The sequence below is a fragment of the Chelonoidis abingdonii genome, chromosome 23 (genome assembly GCF_003597395.2).
Source record: "Chelonoidis abingdonii isolate Lonesome George chromosome 23, CheloAbing_2.0, whole genome shotgun sequence".
In the NCBI taxonomy this organism is placed as follows: domain Eukaryota; kingdom Metazoa; phylum Chordata; order Testudines; family Testudinidae; genus Chelonoidis; species Chelonoidis abingdonii.
In genome coordinates, this window is record NC_133791.1 from 8,250,680 (window position 1) to 8,273,777 (window position 23,098).

At 41.9% G+C, this 23,098-nt stretch overlaps 1 protein-coding gene across 1 annotated transcript in view; it reads left to right on the forward strand.

Annotated features, from left to right (window-relative positions):
• Positions 1-23,023, forward strand: part of SDF4 (stromal cell derived factor 4) — a 46,935-nt gene extending 23,912 nt beyond the window's left edge. Inside the window, exons 5-7 of the mRNA XM_032779987.2 lie at positions 9,117-9,275; positions 12,926-13,101; positions 19,342-23,023. Of these exons, the coding sequence (XP_032635878.1) occupies positions 9,117-9,275; positions 12,926-13,101; positions 19,342-19,518 (512 nt within the window). The 3' untranslated portion in view covers positions 19,519-23,023. The remainder of the gene's footprint in view (positions 1-9,116; positions 9,276-12,925; positions 13,102-19,341) is intronic.
• The last annotated feature ends 75 nt before the right edge of the window (positions 23,024-23,098 follow it).

A 23,098-nucleotide genomic window follows, 5' to 3' on the forward strand; every position in this document is an offset into this window, starting at 1 on the left:
CGTTCGCTGCAGTGTTTCTCGCCTGTGTATTTAACAATGTGTGTTAAGAAGATTTTTATGAAAAAGTCATCTCTCTTTTCCTCCTCCATGTTCGCCTGTATGCCGTTCGACCTGGTGTTTGAGTCGATTTTGACCCGCTGTGGGCAATTTAGCACGACGTCAATTAAATAAATAAGAAATTATCAAAAACATCCTAAAATATTTGTTAAGTTAATTTTTTTTTTTTGATTTTTTCATCAAATACAAACCCAATTACTGCTGTTAGACACATTATTCAACAATGGAACTGGAGTTACTGCAGAGTATTCTTTCCTGGGTGCTGGCGCTGGTGGTAGTCTTGCCCACATGCTCAGGGTTTAGCTGATCCGCCATATTTTGGCGTCGGACAGGATTTTCCTCCAGGGCGGAGATATTGGCACGAGGCCCTGGACGGTTTTTTTCTTCCTCTGCAGCAGTGGGCTGGATCGCTTGCTGGTGGATTCTCTTGCAAGCTTGAGGTCTTCAAACACAATTTTGAACTTCAAATAACTCAGTCAATGGGTTTAGGGGTTGTATAAAAGTGGTAAGATGCGGTAGTGGTCTGTGCCTGCCCTGTGCAGCGTCAGACTAGATGTCATATTTGGTCCCTTCTTGCCTATGGTCTATGATTATACTGTTCAACCATTTTAAGACTTCCTATACTTCAAATTATGGACTCAGGCTTTATATGTAAGATCTTACACCTTTTGCAATTAATATTTTCTTTAAATTTCTATCATCTTAGCATCACCCTCCTCCGTATCTGTTAAAAATTTGTCTTGCCTCCCCAGATCTAGTCAAGAGGATTTGCGTATCCACTTATCCTCTGGAATCTTGTGGATATTTCATCAGTTCCTTAGAGGGGACAGGCAACTCCTCTGTACACACGTCTCTTTGATAAATGGGCAGGCTTTCTCCTTGCAGCGGGTATACTCACTAGCTGAGGGATGGCTGTTTTGCTGCTCCGTACTGTGAGCGTTTGATATGTGAGCATCCTTCTGTTTCTTGGTGTGCTCTCTTCTCAGCTCTGTTCCATGCATCTTGGGGGAGCTTCCTCCTCCACCTCTTAGGTTCTTTCTCTCCTTGATCTGCAATTCCACCATGCTGTCTCAGTTGTTCACGTTCTTTTGGGTTGCTGGGCTTCAGCTGTAGCAATCAGTGGCTTGTAGGATCTGGGGCAGAAGGTATTCGTGGCCCCACTTCTATTTCCTTCCCTGTGCCCTTAGTCAAAACCTTATGCGCAAAGCTGCTCAGTTCCTCATCTGAAGCATATCTTTACAGAACTTTCAAGAGGGGTAGGGGCAAATCCCAAGGAAAGGAAATCCCTTTTTCCCCCAGGTAAGAGGGTAGGTGGGAGTCTAGATAAATCTCCCCAACTTTTATTACAAAAATCCTAAAGGGAGCCCAAGATTTTTATCTCACCCAGAGGGAAAGTAAGCGATCCGGTTTTTGGCATTACCAGGCAAAGCTGGGTATGCCGGTGCTGAACCGGACCGACTTGCGCTTCCCCAGGCTTGTATTTAAATGGGCCGGGGCTCTCATATGGACTGGAGCTCGGGCCGCTTAGAATTCCCGCAGAGTCCGGGGTAGCGGAGCAGCTTGGGTGGTGATTAACGGGGCCCTTTAATCACTGCTGGAGCCCCTGGCTGCCGCTGGCTACCCCGGGACTCCGGCAGATGCGGGTTTCATTGGTGGGTGATTTGAGATGGGTGGGGTCGGGGCTCTGGCTGCTGCGGGAGCCCCAGACCTTTAAAATCACCACCTGAGCCCCCTCACCCCGCCCAGGAGCCCTGCGTAGTGCTAGTGGCCTGGCATGGTGAAATTTAAGGGACAGGGCTTCCCAGCTGCCACTACGCCTTTAAATTCTGCACCAGAGCCTGAAGTGCCAGGGTGTGCGGCAGCATCGGGAGCCCCAGGGCTCCTCGGTTGTGGATTTTAAAGGGCCTGGGTCTCTGGCCATCGGCTAGAGCCCGCGGCCCTTTAAATTGTCCCAAGCCCCAGGGCTTCCAGCTGCCTCTTTTAGCTGGTAGACTCCAGGGTGGTTTAAAAGGGCGCTGGCTCCCAACTACTGCAAGCTGGAGCCCTGGGCCCTTTAATCATTGATTTTAAAGGGGCCCAGGATTTTAAAGGTCTTGCGCCTTCCAGTTGAGGCCACACCCCTTCTGGTTGAAGCCCCACCCTCTGCTCGGACTCGGTGTATACCACGTAAGTCCTTTAATTTACTTTCACCCGCCCTTACGCTAACGCAAGGAGGTGTAAGTCTGCCACACTGTTGGCTCCCAAGTGTGATGGGTTAGGCATGGACAGTTACAAGAGAATGGGGAAGGAGACTACTAGCCCTAGAACTGATAATTAAGCGCTTTTCCCTATAAGCTGAAAACGGGGTTATCTCCGTCAGCTAGGGGCCAGTTCCAGTTAAGGGCTGGCCCTGAGACCTTTTAAAAAACCCTTGACTTTGTTAGAGAGAAGAGAGTGCAAGCTGCTGAAGTCTTGTGGGCGTAGGGAGAAAGACTTTCTCAGGTATGGGCTGCTTCTCCTCCCTACAGCGGAAGCTACTCTAACTGCCTGTTTAGGGGAAGGGGACCGCACCATGGAGCCTACAAGCCAACACCCCTCCCCGGAGAGGGGAAATTGTAAAGAGATTCGCCCCTTTTGTTCTTGCTGTTAAGTGACTTTCTTTTCTTTGGTTTGGCGGGGAGTACTTGCGGTCTGGCCCCGAGGACCTACCTGGAAAAATATTGAGAAAAACCCAAGTGTGAATAAACAACCGTCCAGTTTTCATAGAGGTCTGATTTATCTCCAGGCCTCCTCCTCTATACCTCCTCCTTCCCTGCACTCCCATCAGGAGGGAGCATGAGCCTGGCAAAAGTTGAGGATGCCATTTGCCACCTCCACAATAAAACTATAGTTAACTCAAAACTTTAAAAATTCCCCCACACACCTATACACTCCCAACCTTTTGGGTTATAATCTACCGCATTGTCCCAAGTCAGCAGTCGAGGAGGAGGAAGAGCCTTGAACTATTTTGAATTGTTCTTGGGAAGAGTGGGAATACAAGTGGATAGTGCTAAGTAATGTTCTAGATTGTAAGAGCGGGCACAGCTCCTTCAAGTCACTATGGGTAAGGACTTTGTGAGGGAAACAAAAACTCCCCTCTAAGAGTTTAAATGTGTAATGCTTTACTGAGTTCTCTGTACTGTGCCTCTTGCTAAGATCACCTGAGAGGGAGATTTAAGGTTTGATATCAAAACTAAACTGGTAGCACAGGAATACTGTTCCTGCTAACTTTTTTAACAGCAGTAACATTTTAGCCTATGTCTAAGCGGTTAATTTAACCTTCAGCCAGAAAGAGTGTTCTCGTCCAACAGACAAAGCAGGGTAGGGAATGGAAGGGGCTGGGGAAATCCCTCATTCTTCTGTCTGTTGAAAGTAATCAACTTGTCTTCAGAGAGAAATTTTAATATGCCATTGCTTTTGCCCAGAATCTGCTCTAACTTAAGCTGAGGTCTGGAAATGGTTTTATGAAGGGCTGAAGATCATGACCTTCTCTGGACCAAGAGCAGGTTGTGGCTCGAATATAACCTCCAGCATGGGGAGGAAAGTAGATTTTTGTTAGAAGGACTTTGGTAGTTTGCAGTAGGTAGTTTGCTGAGAAATCGAGGAGAGTGCTGCAGCAGTTCATGATGTCCATATACAGGACACTTAAGAGTGGAAAGACCTGTGACGGAGCTTAAACGGATTTGTTGCCCTTCATCTGTTGAAGCCCTAAAAACTAGAGTTCCGACTGGTCAAGACAGCGTAGAAAAGACCCAAGTCTGCATACAACCATTGCCCAACAAACAGGTTTGCCATGTCTGTAGATATGTGAGTCACTCTTCTAACCCCGGAATGGGAAGAAATATATTACTTGATGTATGGATTCTGCCACCAGTACCTGAAGCCGCATACTATCATATCAAAGTGAGATGTAGCCATGCCTTTCACCATTTATTAGCAAGTGGTTCCAGAAACTTCTAAGATCCAAGAAATGTAGTACTGAAGAGGACTTCAAATTAGTCCATCCCACTAAGGCATAAGAGATAATAACTAGATCACTTCTGCAGTAATTTGTCTACGGTCTTAAAACTTACCAATGATGAGATCTCCAAATCTCCCTGATCAATATGTCCAGACTCCCTACGGACGTTTTTTCCAATGGTCCAACCTGCAATTTAAGACATTCTGCCTTGTCACTATCTCAGACGGTACCGACGACACAATATTTTCATTCCCTTTAAACGACCTTTATGTACTGAAACTGTTAGTCCCCTCAGTCCCTCTGTAATAAACCAGTTTTCAGTTCTCACTTAGGTCATGTTTTTTAGACCTTTAATATTTTGTTGCTTTCCTCTCTGACCTTCCTTCAAATGATCATCTTTTCCTGAGTGTGCCCCACAACAATATGCGCGAGCCTGCACAGTTATGAATACTTCTTGTGTCTGCTCTACACAAATCCAGAATGATGCCCTTTTTCAATTAGTATTACACTGTTGACTTATATGAGCTTGTATCCAACTTATAATCTTCCGCGTACTCCCTTCCTAGCCGTCACTTCCCATTTGTATGTGTTTGCCATTAGGATGATCTCTTCCTAAGTGGATACTTTAACATTTGTGCCTTTGATCATCTGTTCACGACTCACGAGTGCCAATTTCGTCTGTCTCTTTAAGAAGTGTTGAGATCCTCTCCAAGGCTGCGCCCCTGTCCACCCGCAAGTGATAGCGATCTGGACTTTGAAAGCTGTATGAAAATGTGTGCACCCAGGTTGAGAGGATGGATGTGTTACTCCCTTATTGCATACAAATGTGCTAAGCTATCTGCCTGCCCCCTTGATCTCCGAGAAGTGTCGGTCGGGACCCTAGATTTAATTCGAGCTCTGGGAGCATAGTGCAGCGGAGCTAAGACACCTGTGAGTTACGTCATCTTTTAAAGAGAATTTAAAGCTTGTGATGGTTGCCCGGACCCTGAAGTCGTCAGGAAACGCAGAAGCGAAGCATGTGAAGAAGATCATGTGATCTGGTGTTGGGTGTAGTGCTGATTCTAGTGAGCAATACATCTAAATGCCACGAGTTGGGAGGTTGTCAAAGCCTCACTGCAGGAGCTGTACAAACTGTACGTGTCAATAGATAGAAAGCTTTACCACAAATCGGAGATGGGAGTGATATGATTGTTGGTGATAGGGCAACGTACTGCCCTTTAATTGTTCGTGGTGAGTAAAGAAGAGCCTCCTTCTGAAGGGAGAGCACGAGATGCTGGAGAGGGATCTGAAAAGCCCCAACGCTAAGAAATGTTTAGCCTTAACGGCATCCCAGACAGGTATTTCCACTAGCCAAGTTTAATTACAGGTCGCACTCAAAGTCAGCGCCCCTCCGACAGTGGCCGCCCCTTCCCCCCAAAAAAAAAAAAACAAAAAAAAAAGAAATACCACCATAGTTTTTGCATTGGTGGGGCCGCGACCAAGCACCACATCTCTTAAAGCTGTACGATAATGTGGTTGGAAGCCACCCTCCCGTTACTTCCCTGTTACTCGCCAGCAGTTTTGAGTCTTACTCTAACGAGGACTAAATCTAGAAAATATTCTCTATCTCGGTGCTGAATGCCTCCATTGCTCTTCTGTTCTTGTGGACAAATATATAACATAGCAAGCTGATTAGTTAGTAAAACAGCATACAATTTCAGTCCTATTGCAATATTTTTGTTGAATATTTTATGTTTGTTAAAATGACGAGGATGGATTTGCAATGTGCAGAACTTTCTCATTTATATATAAACACAAAATACACGCAAAAACTATCAGAAATATGTACTGTCTGCCTAGCACTCAACAAATACTACAAATATAGCACCAAAATCAGATCAGTTCACAGCCTTCTTATTTCCATATTGTGCAAAAAGAAATTCTTCAAGTTAGTGAGATTGAACATTGCTCTGTGCCACTCTGCAGTTTTGTGTTGAACCTCACCTGTTCTAAACATGGTTAATATTTAAGGAGTAATTTCTTTTCCTGTCTCAAAAGTATTAAATTTACTGTTAGTCTTTCCTTGCAGGAATTAGTCATTTGAAAGTGGGTTATGTTTCCACTAATCAAAAGGCAACCAAAATGCAAATAGGCCTTTGAATTTTATGCAATACAGGTGTTTTCCCTGCCATATCTTATGGCATTGTGGTTAACTACAGTTTACAGGAATGCTGATCAGATAAAAATGTTTTAAGATTTGCTGAATAAGGAAATTGTATGTACAGTTAATCTTAATACCTGGGCAACCGACAACTGAGCTTTGTTTGGGAAAATTAAACTAATTGTCTACCACTTCCTGAGGATGAGGACAGGCAGAATTACTTTTCCTTTAGTCTCGATACAATATCTCATCTTGATTAGATAGTCTAGATAAAATATTCGTCATGTTGCTCTCAAGGTCCAGGCATGTGTAAGGATGGCACTCTTACTCTCAGTAATTGTGCAAATGTAACTTATGGCTGACCTGCAACATCCCTGCTGTTCTGATACTGCGACATCCAAAGTGTAAGGGCACTGGGTGGTAGTTTGGTGCAGCAGACTAGGTTGAAACTATAATTTCACTTCACTTGTGACTAAACTCCACAGAGGAAAAGAGCAATTTTGAGGGAGCCTGACTCATGATTTTTGAATATTTAGGGCTGACAATGCTAAGACCGCGTAAGCAAACCTTGCAACTAATATATACTCAGAGATGCTTAGGAGCAGCCACATGCACATCAGAATCTATTTTAGGAGCCTGATCCAAAGTTCATTGAAGTCAGTGGGGAGGCTTCCCATTAACTTCAATAGTCATTGGATCAGGCCTGTACTGAGAGCGAGAATGTTGCCCAGGAAACTTGGATTGTCTAGTTTTCCTTTTCAAAATATGCATTCGGTATTTTAACTCCTTTCTGGCTGGCTCCTGTTATTACTTAGACTAGCATGTACTAAAGATGGAAGGAGAACTTGTTGTAAGAAATGGGCAGAGGGAACCTCAGTTAAAAAATAAACAGTGTAAACTGTAGTTTGTGTTTGTTTCCAAACTTGCCCATAGTTGGAGCACACACTAAGACCACTTGAAGGATTCCTCCCGCCCTCTATAACAAACCCTTTTCTAAATTTTGGGGAAAGATCATTAATTATGAAATGGCTATAGAACTATAGCGGCAACTGATGCTTTCTTGCTTATTTATAATTTAACAGCACCTGAAAGTATGTTGGACACCTCCCAAAACAGATAAAACATGATCCCTGTCACAAGGAATTTACACATTAATTTTGTACTTGCATCACAGGATTATGTAGAATGGTGTTGAGTCTTGCTAAATGTTTGTTGGCATAGCTAATGGGTGATAAGTGTGTCTGTGAAAGGCTGGACTTCCAGTGTTTCTGTCAATTAAAAAATGCCCAAAATAGGAGGGAAACTTCATGTATTTAATCTCTTCAAGTTCAATTTCAGTCCCAGATTGCCTAAATGTGTATTGTAAATTATATTGCGGATTAAAAAAAGAACTCTGTAGTGTACTTTCAGTGGAAACTATTGTTCGGATAGTAACTTTTTCAGTCAATCAAATTCAGGAAAACATCCGCGTTTAAAAAAAAAAAATGCTTGTCAGGCATATGACACGTGCAAAAAAAGAAGCATAAGATGGCCTCCTTTTTTTTTTTTTTTTTTGTTCCCGATGTAACTCTGTGGCAGCGTGGTTAAATTTTGCATCCGCTGCTTTTGCAGCAAAATGTTCCACTTACTAGATTCTGACCATAACTGAAGAATTGTAACTTTGCTCTTGATACAACATTTTTTTTAACATGAACAATTTCTGAAGTACTTCCAATTTCCTAATATAGAACACCTGGGTACTGAGAGGAGTCCAACCCCCTTCACTCCATTGAAATGTAAATTTAGTTTTAACTGTGCAAGCTTGGAGTGATTAACTATGGTTAAGGTTGGCCGCCAGGCAATTTCCATTCTAAGTCTTTATGTTTGGAATTTATAAAAGAGATAAAGTATCATCTATTGGCTGAAATCTCAAAGGTATTAGTCTTTGACCAGCAGGTCTTTTGGATGGGGTCTTGTTTTATTTTTGAAGTCTGAGTCAAAATGGATCGATTTCAGAAGCATGCGGATGGAACAGTCCTTTTTTTTTTTAATGGAACTTACGTATGCTCTAACTTGTTCAAAAATTGATAGAATAAAGAAATTGCTAAGGCACAATCTCCATTGAGAGTGCTTTTGCTCTTTCATAAACTCATAGACTTTAAGGTCAGAAGGGACTATCTTGATCATCTAACTGACCTCCTGCGCATCGCAGGCCCCAGAATCTTACTTACCCACTCTTGTAATAGGCCAATAGTCTCTGTCTGAGTGACTGAAGTCCTCAAATCTTGATGTAAAGATTGCACAAAGTACCAGCAGAGTACCAATAACAATAACTTAACTCAGTAGATACTCTGAAAAATCTATAAGAGCAAATCAAGTGCAGAGAAATCTGTTTGGACTGGGGACATTCAATGAACACTTAAGCAATGTAATGGTTTGTGATTTAGTAGGTGACAGTCTTTTGTCTTTTCTGAACCACTTACCAGCATAGTAGTAGGGGGTTATTGTGCTGCTAAAGATTATCTTTTAGATAAGTCATAAAACCAAAATATTGAATCTGACAACTTGTTGCCATTAAAGATACCATGGCACTTTTTTCCAAACAAAGACCCCATTGTTTTGACCCTCTCAATACTTTCCATGTCCTGTACTAAATTGCTTTGTAATATTAGTGTTTGCTAAAAGTTCTTTTTATCCCAAAGGTAGCTATAGTTCAGTTGCGTATGAAATGATTTCTTTGTATAGTTTAGGATGTTTTGGAGTGAAACATTCCATCATAAGAGATTATTACTTATTTAGTACCCTGAAGTATTGAACCAGGTCAGTCTCTCTTACATAAATTCATTCATGAAAAATTGTGTTGTATTTTAAGAGCTGTAAGTAAAATCTATATTATCCAAATACAAAATGTTATACTACTATTAAGTTTACAGGGCTGATTACAATTTTTTGTTTTTTTAGCACAGGAAGTTTTAGATAATCTGAAAGACCGTTGGTACCAAGCTGACAATCCACCTGCTGACCTGTTACTGAATGAGGAAGAGTTCTTGTCTTTTCTCCATCCGGAGCATAGTAGGGGAATGCTGAAGTTTATGGTCAAAGAAATCATCCGTGATCTAGGTATGTCAGTTACTTGGGGCCTGTGTACCCTACAAAACTTACTGTTAGGGGACATGTTACGTAATGGTAGCATCCTGGAACAAACTGAAACATGGTTTGATCTTGTATATGTGGATGGGACCAAGCTGCTATCGTCACGGTACGGCTCTAAAGGCAAATACACTACTGGTATAAGTGGAGGCAAGGCAATGGAGTGCTCCTGCTTCTATCAGTGGTGAACTCTGCCTGTAACACAAAACTAATTCTAAGGGCGTTCTAGGTTTTGGTCCACTGTATTATGGGCAAGACCCTACCATACTACAGTATGTTTGGATACTGCTGTGTTACTACAAGGTCACTCAATCTGGTATATTATAGCATAGATGGACTTGTGTGTTCTCATCATTTTGTGATTCAGTGGCATGAAGGACTCTCACAGGTTGACGATGGCCTTATAAGAGGGAAGATGCTTGTGCACCCATGATTGGTCAGCTGATTCCAGTTGGTCTTGAAAGAGGGCACTGGGCCCTAAAGCGGTAGACATCAGCAGGTGAGACCAGGAGACTGGAGGAGTTCCCCCAAAGGAAACTGTAGTGGCTCCTGGGGGAAGGCTGAAAGCAAGAGAGCAGCAGAGGGAGTTGTCTGCTGACTTTTAAACCTAAGAATCAAAGCTGAGGACCAGAGAGAGTTGAAGCAGAGGTGCAGCAGACAGTCTTATCCACTGATGACTCCATGCTAGAGAGCTGGAGCCAGGGGAACAGTGGAAGGTCCTACCTCTTGGCCTGTCTTAGACAAAATGGTTAACAGAACAGGGCACATGACAGATGCTCCTGTGAGGATTAACTCCCATTAGAGAAGCTGGGGTGGGGGGATGCTCGGCTAGGAAGAGCGAGGTCGCACTCCAGCTGAAGGGCTGGGGTAGTGGTCCTGGTTCAAGGACAGAAGAGGACTGACACAGAGCCTGGGTGTGGTGGAAGACACTAAGCATAGTATGTGCTGTGTCTGAACTAGAAGATGAGAGACTGAGGACTGTGTGCACTGGGTGTGAGAAACGGACTATGTCTGGGACTTCCATTTGAACTATGTTTTAGTAATAAATCAGCCCCAAAGAGGGTATTAGTGAGTCAAGAAAGTTCACATGGAGTTACTGGAGAGTCTGAAGCAGAAAAACTGAGGTGCTCTGGGCTTGGTTGCCCTATATCGAGGACACACTGGAAACTAATTGCTTTGTCCTTTCCAGGTACCACTGGTAGATTGTCCAGAATCATACCTTTTACGCGTGTTAAAGTAGGAAATAGTCGATATTTCTAAGAATTTAATACCTCATCAAGTGCTCATTGCCACAAAATCATCGCTGCTTTTTTAAACTTGTTAATAGTTCAGCAAGATAACTTCTCTGCTTGTTAGAATGTAAAAACTATAAGTGCAAGAGTTTGTTGGTTCTGGACTATATCTTGAAAGCATGATGGATGTTCCTGTTTATCTAGGATAGGCATGCCCAGATTTGATGGTTGTCAATGCTTCTTTACAGTTATATCAAAACAAATGAGCTTTAAACCTTATCAGTAATACCTACGGCTCTGTGTGTGTCATGGAGGTCATGGATTCCGTGACTTTCTGTGAACTCTGTGACTTCTCCAGCAGCCCATGCAGCTGGTCCCCGGGAGCTGCCTGAGCAGCTCGGGAAGCCGCTAGGTCAGTCGCACTGGCAGCTGCTCGGGCAGTCTCAGGCACCCCCACTCCCCAGCAGCAGGAGTTTGGGTGTAGGGGGGTTCAGGGCTGAGGATTGTGGTACAGGGCAGTGCTTACTTTTGAGGGGGTTCCCCGGAAGGGTGACAGGAACTCCCTTCCCTCAGCTCCTAGCTCCACATGCTGTCTCCATCCACAGGCACCGCCCTTGCAGCTCCCATTAGTTGCAGTTCCTAGCCAATGGGATCAGCAGAACTGGGGCTTGGGGTGGAGCAGAGGCAGCACGTGGAGCTAGGAGCTGGAGGTTGCAGCTTCTCAGGAGCTGAGTAGAGAACCTGTCCCAGCCATGCCCACCCCCCGAGCACCCATGGCACCCCCCCCCAGGCCACACACCCCATGGTTGCCGCACCCCTCCCCCCCAGCCCCAGCTTTTAGTCAGGGATATTTTTAGTAAAAGTCACGAACAGGACACAGGCCATGTTTTTTGTTTACTGCCTGTGATCTGTCCGTGACTTTTACTAAAATTACCCATGACTAAAGTATAGCCTTAATTATACCATTCACAGGCAAACATCAAATCATCAAATAAAACTTCGATACCTCTCATTAGACTACTAATAGAGTCTGGTTCAAATGTTTAACTTTCCTCTGTCATAATTTTAATTAGAATGATTGATGTATTTTTATAATAGTGCTAGAACAATTCATTATTTTAAAAACAAATTCATAATAATCAGTAGTAAATATTACAAAATATTACTGCAGATCCTTCTGTAGGTTTCTTCTAATGCACATAGTACACTTCAACAATTACAGTATAAAGAAAAGATCATTTCATACATTGATAAGGAAACACCTGCTGCATATATTAAGAATCCCTACAGCATTCAATTAATGTTGTTAAAACGTCACAAGGCCAGGGTTCTGGAAACAGACAAGGTTCTCATTTTTCCAAATTGCACGTGTTCAAGAAGAAATTCAACTTGTATGCCTTTCAGTAAGGGACTTACTGCAATAATTTTCAAATAAGTACAAGTAAAGCCTTAAGATATGTATGGGAATTTATAGTATAAACCTTTACAGACTGTGGAAGAGTGTACATTGTGAAGACTGTTTTAAAAACAGGTTAAAACACTGTAGCCAATATAATCTGTACAGAAGAGCTTTCCTGCTAATTACACGGATATATATGTTTGTGATTATGCTCATGAAAGTTAAAAACATGCTGTCATCATTCATAAACCAGAAACTGATTTGAAAGGACACGCATGGTTTATGAAAGTGGTGGTGGAGTGGAGGGGACCAATTGTGTTCTACATATAGCCAAACTAACTGACCAACTGATGCACAAAGCCCTCTACTGTGCATGCAATAGTGAGCTGTTAATCTGACAGTACATTGCATGTCTCTCTCTTTTTTTGTAACTTTCTCTTTGGTTGGAAAAATGAAATAACTTGCAAGTCAAGATTTCTCAGTTGGATCATTCTTAAAGCATGTTAGTGTTTTGGCCTAATATCCTTTGAGTACCTTTCAAAAATAACTGATTCCTGTTGATCATTTTATCTGCAGGTGAGGTGTTGTGTAAGCAGTACATGGTTCATTTTTCTCTGCTGCTCTGCTTCAGGTCAGAGATGGCATGGAGCACCCCAAGGCATAAGCAGTTTGAGCAGTATGAACTACAGAACTTATTGCACCTAGGGAGTTGGGTTTGTGCTTATAACCAGAAGCTGAACACTGAAAGACAAGGTTTATCTCCTTAGCCAGCCATTTTCTTAACTGATCGTTTTCTACTTTAGCTAGAAACATAACTTAGGAACAAATGGAATCAGCTTTATAATTTCCTCACTTCACTTGTGCTGAAATCACAGGGCCTGTACCACCAAGAGCTTTCAACTCTAGGAATTGTTCATGTCTTACCTCTCAATGGACATTTGTAAGTAAATAGACTCCTCACTCCAGTTGTGTTTTGGCTTGCATTACAGATCAAGATGGAGATAAGAAACTCACCCTTTCAGAGTTCATTTCCTTGCCTGTTGGTACAGTAGAGAATCAACAAGCTCAGGATATTGATGACGATTGGGTGAAAGATAGAAAGAAGGAATTTGAGGAAGTGATTGATGCCAACCACGATGGCATTGTCACCATGGAAGAGCTGGAGGTGGGTGACTCTGAAATCATTATTTTATTTATGTATATCATTGTTGAAAATATGACAGCACTTTCCAAATCCAGAGGAAGCCCAAACCTGGCCTCAGATGAAGGGTGATGGAGAAGATGGCGTTCTTATGCTTACACTTTAGCCCATAATATAGCCAGGTACAAATATAGAAGGATGCTAGAGTAACTTTAGGTTACATACCAGTCGTTTTTTGGAGGGGTGGAGAGGGAGTGTGTTTGGCTTTTGCATATTGCCTTGTATAGGGATTTTTAAATGTCGTGCACAAAACCATAGGAGTAGAAGCACAGTATATTGGGAGAATGAATTACACTTCCAATCTGAAAGTGAGTAACTGGTAACCTATGTATTCAAATTAGTTTAAAAAAAAAAAGTGAGAACCATGATTTGTGAACATACTCTTTTTTTTTTTTTTTTCCAAAAATCATTTATCTGTAAGAGTTGTCAAGTAGGTGTGCCATCGACTGCACAACATGCACTTGTTTTTTGTTAAGAGATTTTGATTCTGAAAAGGATTGTTAAAAACATGAAAACTAGAGATGAATCAGATTAGGCAGACTATGATCTGTCTTATGTGAAGGAGTCCTAGAGTTAATGAGTCTTTTCTCACTGGTTCTCTGTCTAAGGGAGGACACTCGTGTGTAGGTAGGGGGAGGAGTAAGATTAGTGAGCAATAAGAGACCAAAATTCCAGAAAGTAGATGCTTTTTTAGATAGTTTATTAAAGGAGTAATCAGTAACGTGCAAAAAGTTCTGAGTTCCAAAATCTAAATTTGGAATAGTAGGGAGGAAAGTGGATGGACTGAGAAATCGTGTTGAGTTAGTGTGTTGTGAGGTAAGTAAGTAAGAGTTTTATATAAGGATAATGGAATGAAATCTCCTAGGGAGTGGAACATGGTTTCTCTTTAACAGTACAGAGCAACACTATCTAAGTGTTCAGTTCATCATAGTGCCTGAGTTAGAATGTATCCTGGATGGTGGGATTAATACTTCTAGTTCTTCTTCAAGTAATGTCTCTGAGTACGCCACATCAGAATCCATGTGTCCCCATGTACTCTTGATCATTGATTTGTCAGCAGTGTCAGCCTGTCTACACCTGCACTCTAGACACCCTCATGCTCCGGGACAAGAGTATAAATGGAGGGGACAGACTTGCCACCACTCCAGTTCCTTCTCAGCCTTTACTGCTCAAGATCCTAAACAAATTGAAACAGGAAAAATTAGTAGCCATCCTCATCGCACCGTTGTGGTTAAGAAAGGTGTGGTTTCCAGAGCTGGTTTGCATTTCTCTGCAACCACCTCTCTCTCTTCCCATGACAGCGAATCTCCTCACCCAGAAGTCAGGAGCCATCACTCACCCCAGCCTCTTGTCACTTCACCTCAAGATGTGGCTACTGATTTACTCTATGGTATAGAACAGGTCTGTTCCCCAGAGCTACAAACAGTGCTGCTTAAAAGTAGAAAACCCACAATAAGGAAAACGTCCCTCCAGAAATTAAAACGCTTCAAGACTTGGTGCAGTGACCAATCTGTGCCTCCCCTCAAGTCTTGTCTGAGACACATTCTCTATTACCTGCTGAATTTAAAAACTACAGGCTTATTGCTGAGCTCTGTTAAGGTTCATTTAGCTGCCATCACACCTTGTCCTTTTCGTCAAAGTGTTTTCAGTCTTCTCCCACCCGTCCGCTACAAGGTTTATCAAAGGCCTGTTCAACTTCTTCCCTCCTGTCAAGAAGTCAGCTTGATCATGGGACTTCAACTTGAAGGTTTCCTCAGCACGCTGAGGAAACTTTCACTGAACCTTTGGGGAACTGTTCCCTCCTTCATTTGTCCCTCATTCCTCATAGTCATCAACTTGGCCACAAGAGAAGGGGAGCTTGGAGCCTACCTAAAGTGTTGTTTTTTTTCCCCTCCTAATTCCACCTTAATCAGGTGTTTCACTTCTGAGTGTTTTATTCCAGGCCTCACTCTTTGACAGAAAAAACAAATCTCCATGTACTGAACATAAAAAGGGCCTTTAATCTAGATCAGAGTAGGACCTTTAAGGCTTTGCCCAGGCTTTACATCTTGTTTGCAGAACCAATGAAAGGACATCTGACTTCCACCCAAAGACTGTCCAGATGGGTTGCAGGGTACATCTTAACCTATTATGAAGCCTTGGCGGTTTGTCCCCCTTTGAGGGTGATTGAGCCCTGGTGGAATAAGCAATCTACTTTTGTAGCCGTACTGAAGAACGTACCTATTTCAGACATCTGCAGGGCAGTCACCTGGTCTTTAGTGCATACATTTTCCCAGAACTATGCTCTCGTTCCTGCTTCCAGAGCTGACGCAGTTTTCAATGACACTGTTCTACAATCCATACTGAATCCGTGTCATCAGCACCCTCTTGCATACTGCTTGGGAATCTCCTGACATGGAGCGTCCATAGGGATATTACTTGAAGGAGGAGAGGTTGCTTACCTTGTACAGTAACTGGAGTTCTTCAAGATGTGTCCCCCAGTGAGAGCCCCATTACCCATCCTCTTTTCCCCTCTGCTTTGGAGTCTTTCACTGGACTTTTGTGATTAAGAAGAAACTGGGCAGAGCATTAAGAAGCAGGGCACAAACCCCACATTAGTTGAGAGTTCTAAGCTTAGCTTTCGCTAACCAATTATCAAGTGTAAACTTCTCAGGCACTGTAACAGAGTTAATATGGAGTCACAAGTAGTCCCCTTGGGTACTTCAATCTGTCTCACCACCCTGAAAAGATTGCCTTTCTGAGAGATGATCCCTTACACCAAAAATCACAACAATATTCAGATTACTCCCAGTTCGAAAGGACCAGTCACTTACCCCAGGTCAACTGCCCCTTTGGTTTCACACCAAAGACAACGCTTGTAACCAATCTGATGATCAACTATCTGAAGGTTTATTATATAGGAAAAGGAAATAAGAATTATTTACAAGGTTAACAGGTAACTATATATACCCACAGATGTATTCCAGTCTGTTTCAAAAAGTAATACAAGCTTCTATGAAAAACAAGCTCTATATGCCCTTTAAGGCTAACCCAGGCTAAGCACTTGGGTATCTTTTACTTATGCTTGGTAATTCTTGCCCTCAGAGTCAGAGCAGAAAAAAGATAGTTCCTCCTCGTTAGGGTTTTTTATTCCTTCCCACCCTTCTGTTTCGAGTTGCAAACTTAGCTGAGGGAAGGAAATCACTTATTTACATGTCTCTTCTTCACTGGGGAACCCCAGGGGTAGGGTGGGAAGAGCAATCAAAGTCTTTTGTCTTCTGAGGTTGCACAGTAGTTTGTCTGGTGTTGATGGGCCTTCTCTTTTGGGCAGGAGCTAACACCTTCTGTTGGAAGCTAGCATTTCACACTAACTCATGTTTCTTTCCTGTCTGATTTACACAGGTACAGAGGTTTACAGTACAAACACTTAAATATTACCTTATAATGGAGTGGGCCTGGCAGTCATTTTAATCCAGCCCTTGAGCTCCCGCTGAAGAGCGGGGTCTGGGACTTGTTCCTCTCCAGCCTCCAGCTGGGGAGCAGAGTTGGTGGCTGCTCCACACAGCTCCTGGAAGCAGCTGCATGGCCCCACTCCAGCTCCTACATGTAGGGGAAGCCAGGGGGCTCCACTCTGCATGCTGCCCCCGCCCCAAGTGCTGCCCCCGCAGCTCCTATTGGCTGAGAACTGCAGCCAGTGGGAGCTGCAGGTGTGGTGCTTGCAGACGAGGCAGTATGCAGCGCCACCTTGTCGTGCCTCTGCATAGGAGCCAGAGAAGGGACATTCCGCTGTTTCTGGGAGCGGCATGAAGTAAGCGCTGCCCGGAGCCTGCACCCCTGAGCCTCTCCCCATGCCCCTGCCCCAGCCCTGATCCCCCTCCAGTCTTCTGAACCGCTCAATCCCAGCCTGGAGCACCCTCCTGCACCCCAAATTCCTTATCCCCAGCTCCACCCCAGAGCCTGCACCCCTATCCCAGCCCTGATCCCCCTCCCACCCTCCAGACCCCTTGGTCCTAGCCTGGAGCACCCTCCTACACCCCAGAACCCTCACACACATACCCTGCACCCCACTCCCCAGCCCGGAGCCCCGTCGCGCACCCTGAACTCCTAATTTCTGGCCCTCACCCCCTCCCACACCCTAACCCCAATTTTGTGAGCATTCATGACCCGCCGTACAATTTCTATTCCCAGATGTGGCCCTCGGGGTAAAAATTTTTCCCACTCCTGCCTCATAACATGGGATGCAGATGTTATATGTGAGATTAATGCATGCAGCAACTTGCAAGCATTCAATAAAGTCTAAACACTAAAGATTTTTTATAACTTGGATACCTTTTTTAACAGTACTAATACACAGGTGAGCCAGACTGATTCCAGCTGTGTATTTGTCAGTATCCAAGTGAGCTTGAGGACCTTGGTGCAAGTTGGAATCTGGTTTGTTAGTGTCACAGTGTTGCATGTCAGATTTTTGAGAGCTGGTTTGGAGGAGACTATCTAGATCAAAAGTTTCCTTCAGAAATCCTTATCTGATAGTTACAAATATATTTCAAATTTTAAATATTATGATTTGTTCGCTTCACCTAAGTGCATGTAAAGCAATGCCTCCTCCTAAAAGTACCCAACAATGCCCACACCCATCAATCATGCAAGAAAAGAGACCTCTTACAACTTTAATCTATATTTTTTTCATTTACTCAAAGCCTGGTGTCGTGGAAACTTCTGTAATTTGTTTCCGTTTTAGTGTTCAATAGAACCAAAAGTTTTTAGTAGTGTCGATTTTTGTGTGAAACTAAGTCATCACAGAAAATGGGGCATTCTTAGCAATCTTATCAAAACAGGTGATCACATTTGGTTGATGTTTTTGGTTCTGCGTTAGTCATTGTGAGAGTTAAATTTTGATCTTTCTGGTTTGCATTTTATAGGCAGACAGTAAGTCGTGGAAACTGTTGGCACCTTGAAATTACTCTAGTAGAACTTGTTGCTCCTTCATCTGACTTGAAGAGCTTTACATATATCATGAATGGAATCCTTTTTTTCTCTCCAGAGTGGAATATTTTGAGTTCAGAATGGGGGAGAGTCCTTACAAATGCCTTGTATTTTTACTTTCCACATGGGTGGTTTCTAACTGGTAAATTCTATTCAATAGCTTAAAGTGAAAAAATTGGGTTTTGTCTTTTGAAAGAAAAACCTTCCTTTATCATGAAAATCTACATTAAGAAAGTCTAAATGAAGAGGTCACTGATGCCCTTTGTCTGAGAGTTGGTTATTATGTCAGAGCACAGATTCCTTTAAACCGGTATCACCAGAATACATATTGTGTGTGTCTGTCTATCTCATGCACATGCTCATTGAAGTAACTTTAAAATGGATCCAGGGCTTCCATCAGAGGCTTCCTGATCACATTTGCTCAGATTACAAGATCAAAGATATTGTTTGTTATGAGCACTGCAGGTTCAACCTGCTTTCTGAAAATCAAGCTGTATTCTTAATGTCTCCTACAGTTCATGAACAACAAGGTAGCAGGCATCTGCATCTCTTGGCAATTTTGTGAATAAAGCATGATGTGGAGTGGATTTCAGATAACTTCCCTCATGAGTCATATGAGCTTCACTTGTAAAAGAGGTCTTGTAATAAATGCCTATGCAGAAAAGTATTAATCCAAAAGATTGAGGGCTAGACTATCAAAGGGACCCTAGCTCGGCCTCTCTATTTGCAGATGTAATTTTCCTCAGAACAGAAATTGAGAGGAAACAAAAATAAAAATGATCTCCAAAGTTGTCTAGTGGGGCCTAAGCAACTACAACTTTTTTATTTTGTGTGGTATCTTTTCTTGCCTGATTCTAGGTCTAATCTAGTATCTGGAAACTTGCAGACCTCTCTTACCTTCTGTCACTGACTAAAACTGCTGGAGGCCAATTTCCACATCAAACAAATTGTTGAAATACCAGTTGCAGCCAGCCACCAGCTAACATCAGAGAAGTTTTGGACTTCTGGTAGAACCAAGGAGGGGATGGTGTTAGGAAGGACCTTTTGGGAGAAAAGTTATTGACCTGGCAGACTGACCTATTTTAGTGGTTTCTATTGTTTATATTCATTTTTGGGTCAAGTAATGGAGGCCTCAGTATTTTCTCAAACAGTCAAGGGCTGAGGCCTCCAAATTTTGGCTTGGAGGCATGTACTATACTGCACCCAATGGCAAAGATTGATGACCTTTCTTATCTGTTGTAGGAATACATGGATCCTATGAATGAGTACAATGCCCTAAATGAAGCCAAGCAGATGATAGCTGTGGCAGATGAGAATCAGAACCATCACTTGGAGCTGGAGGAGATCCTGAAATACAGCGAATACTTCACTGGCAGCAAGCTTATGGACTATGCACGTAATGTTCACGAGGAGTTCTGACCGTGCGCATCTCTGCAGAGTTCTGAAGCACCTTCCTACTTTCCAAAAACAAAAAGAAAGTTACCTTGCTGCTATATGTGTTGTGTGTGAATGATGTGTTATCCTAGACTTAAAAAAAACAAACAAACCCGTCCATTTAGAAGAACTGCAGTTCTCCTTTAACCTTCAGTATAAAGAAGGAAAGGACTGTAAGTAACAAGGCAGGATCTGGACTAACCAGTTCATACTACCTTGTGCAGTTACTGAGCTGAAAGTTCAGTTTAGGCCTTGTGAAGTATCTTTAAATATCTAACTTCTGTTGCCTGCTAAGCTGCTGATCTATGAAAATCATCATTAACATTGGAGAATTTTAGTTTTTTGTTTTGTTTTTTTTTTTAAAGGAGATTTTTTCAGATATTTTTTTTCTGACAGCATTCTAGGAGAATCCAGCAAGGAATTAATTGGTGTATAAACTGCATTGGTTTTGCTCAGCACAGGATCCTTTATATGTAGGAGTGTGGATATATACTTTTCAGCTCATGAAAGTCAGCTGTAAATTGCATCAGAGGTGCACACTGTCTCAATGCAGGTGGGCTGATTAGGTTGTGTTTTCAGTTGCCTTTAATATATATTCACCTCACCTCTAATTGTACTAGAATGGCCACTAGCTGGGTGAAGAAAAGAAAAATTTTAACACTCTTAAAATATTCACTATAAGTGAAAGGCTCCATCAGACGAACAATGACTGCTGAGGAGCTTATTTATATTTACCATTGCTTTTGGCTGGACAGGCGTGGTTTTCATTCCATTCCATTATATGAATGAGAAGCCTGCTGCATCTGAGTCTATTAAAGTTTTTGAGCAGAGTAAGTATTTTCTTTTAGCACTCTGCTGACAGGAACAATATGGCTGGAAAGCACAGACAGCCATGAGAAAGGAAATGGCAACCACGTTGATTTAAAGGCTATCCAACATGATCAGTACGTTTTTTGTTCATCTTCCTACTCTTCCTGCATTTTTCTTAATACCTTTTAGTCTGGGTATTGGGTGTCCAGTGTTGGAGACTATTAAATAACTGCTTTTCCAGCACTGCTTTTGCAATCTGAAAAATTACTTTCCTTTTTAAACAGGAGTGTTTGAAATTTTACAAGTGAAATCCTTTTTTTTATATAAAGCAGAATGGAAACTGATCTACAGTGTCACAGAAATCCCACCCTTGTGCTGTTCTGCAGAAGTGGGAATGAGAAGCTCATTTTAATCACTTTCATTTCAAAAGAGCTCATATTTCTAAACGCTGAGAGAGGAATGTCTTAACCTGTGAATGTTCAAGGAGCTGCAGTGAGCAAAAATGGATTCAGCTATTAGAATCATGGGCTGCGTTGCAACTAATTAGAATTCACTCTGTCTCAATCTGGTTAAATTTGTTAAAACTAGTTAAATTTGTAGAGTTGTTTGGTTAGGTCTCACAAACTTATCCCTACAAGTAGGATTGATTTCAACCTCCATTGGTTTAATTTATGTCCCACTCTTCTCTAGCTGTACTGTGGTCTAGCAGAGGCAGTTCAGAGCTTAAGGTTCCTTGAGCTTTTTGGTTTAATCTGTTTTGGCGGTAATCTCTATGGAGAATCTTGCAACGCAAGGGTCATATCCACTAACGTTGGAAAATAAAAAATGCTTCACTTTATTCTAGCCTTACCTTTGCTGTAAAAAACCCATCTTTTCGGGGATTGCTTGAAATTCCAATTAAGGTGTGTTATATCTAATCAAGTTTATTCTCTTAATATAATGTAAATACAGGGTTTGCTGTTTGTTTTTTGATTTTAAATGGCCTTTTTTTGTTAAATGACTTGTATCAAAGTCTTTTTATATACATTTATCTTTTTTTCATTAAATATATTTCTCTGTGCTTTGGCAGTGCTCCAGCATTGAGATTCTTCATTAAGACAGACTACTTAAGACCTCAGATTAAAGAAATTGAATCATGAAAGTGAATATAAGTCAAATAGGAGGGGGGAAAGAGTGGGGAAATTGTGATAGTCTACTCATTTTCTACTTGTAGGCAAGAGTAGTTGGATGTTCCTTCTATAATGAGTCTGCAGGGACTGATTTAGACACCAGCTACTCTGACTTGCAACCAGCTTCTGGTTTTGTTTAAACATGGTTGGGTTGTAGTGTAGGCAGGGCCTGAAACAATACCTCTGTGATTTTGATCTCACACATGATGTTATCCTGGCATCACTGTTATCTCTTTCATTGTGGATTAAACTGGGCTGTGTGGAGACACTCAGATGATTCCTCTCTACATTTTAGAAAGAAGGAAACTAAGTTCAGATACCGTTCTATTTAATCATCTTAAGGTTCTTTAGTGTTCTACTTCCAATCTTGCCTTTCCCAATTTCTGCATCTATCAGATTCTTAATCACAGGGCAGTTTTCATCTGCAAGTAATCTACTATTGAACCAGTTCTTCCATTTAGCACTACTTACAGTAGTTGATTGTTTAACGTTGTCTATGGTCACTTACCACTGTTCATAACATAAAAGCAGTCTGCCTACTGCTATAAAGTGCTTGGTAGCCAAGCTATCACTGGCACATGGCAGGTGGGAGGGTTTGTATTTTAGGGAAAGGTGGAAGGAATTAAATTAAACCTATTTGGTCTTTAGTAGACTAATGTTGAGTTATTGATTGTGTGATATAACTTGGGAAATGTGCATATAGTTACAACTTCCAGGACTGCAATGCAAAGTGTGTACATAAGCAGTATTTACCAACTGAATGATATTTTACCAGCATTCAACTGTAATGAAGTAGAATCTGAATATATAGTCATCAGTGTTTACATTGTTTTTGCTTTGAATGTGTTAGGACATTTCCAACCTTATGTTGTTGTAAATTTCATCCACATCAGAGTCTTTTGTTCTGATTCCCTTCCAAATGAATAACCAGATCCTGCTACTTGCTATGAAAGGGGGAGGAAGAGAGTTTAAGTTGATCAAAAGTTGCAAAGGGAAGAAATAAGTCAGTACGATATAAAATTATTTACCTGATTTTGTTATAGTGATGTTACCTAGCAAGACTTATGCCACTGTATTTCCTATGTGCAGACCAGCGTGGGTTGTGTTCTTTTTTCACTGCAGATAGAGCAAAAGATAATTTGGAGTGAAAAAAACGTCAGCTCTGGGGTTTTTTGTTTTTTTTAAAGGAACAGCTTTACTAAAGCTGTAACTTTCCAATGATTTGGAGAGGACTGTGGAATGGAAAAAAAATTGGTGTGTCTTTAAAAATTCAGAGACATTGGGGGAGAGGGGAACAGCATAAATAAAATACAGCAATAGAATTGCTCTGCAATCCTCTCAACTGTATCAGATTATGAAGGATGTCATTTCCAGTCCAAATACTTCCCTCCAATACAGACCTGGTGGTGGTTTCTTGCAAGTGAACTGTAAATTGACATCAGAAATGCTGAGTCTTAGAAGTCTGGTTCTAAAAAACTTGACAAATTTAAATAAAAATCAAATAAAATCCCTTTTTGACTATTGTCTTTTAATTTGGGCCTTGGCTTGAACACTTTTTTTTTAAAGGCCATTTTCGCTAGAGTAAC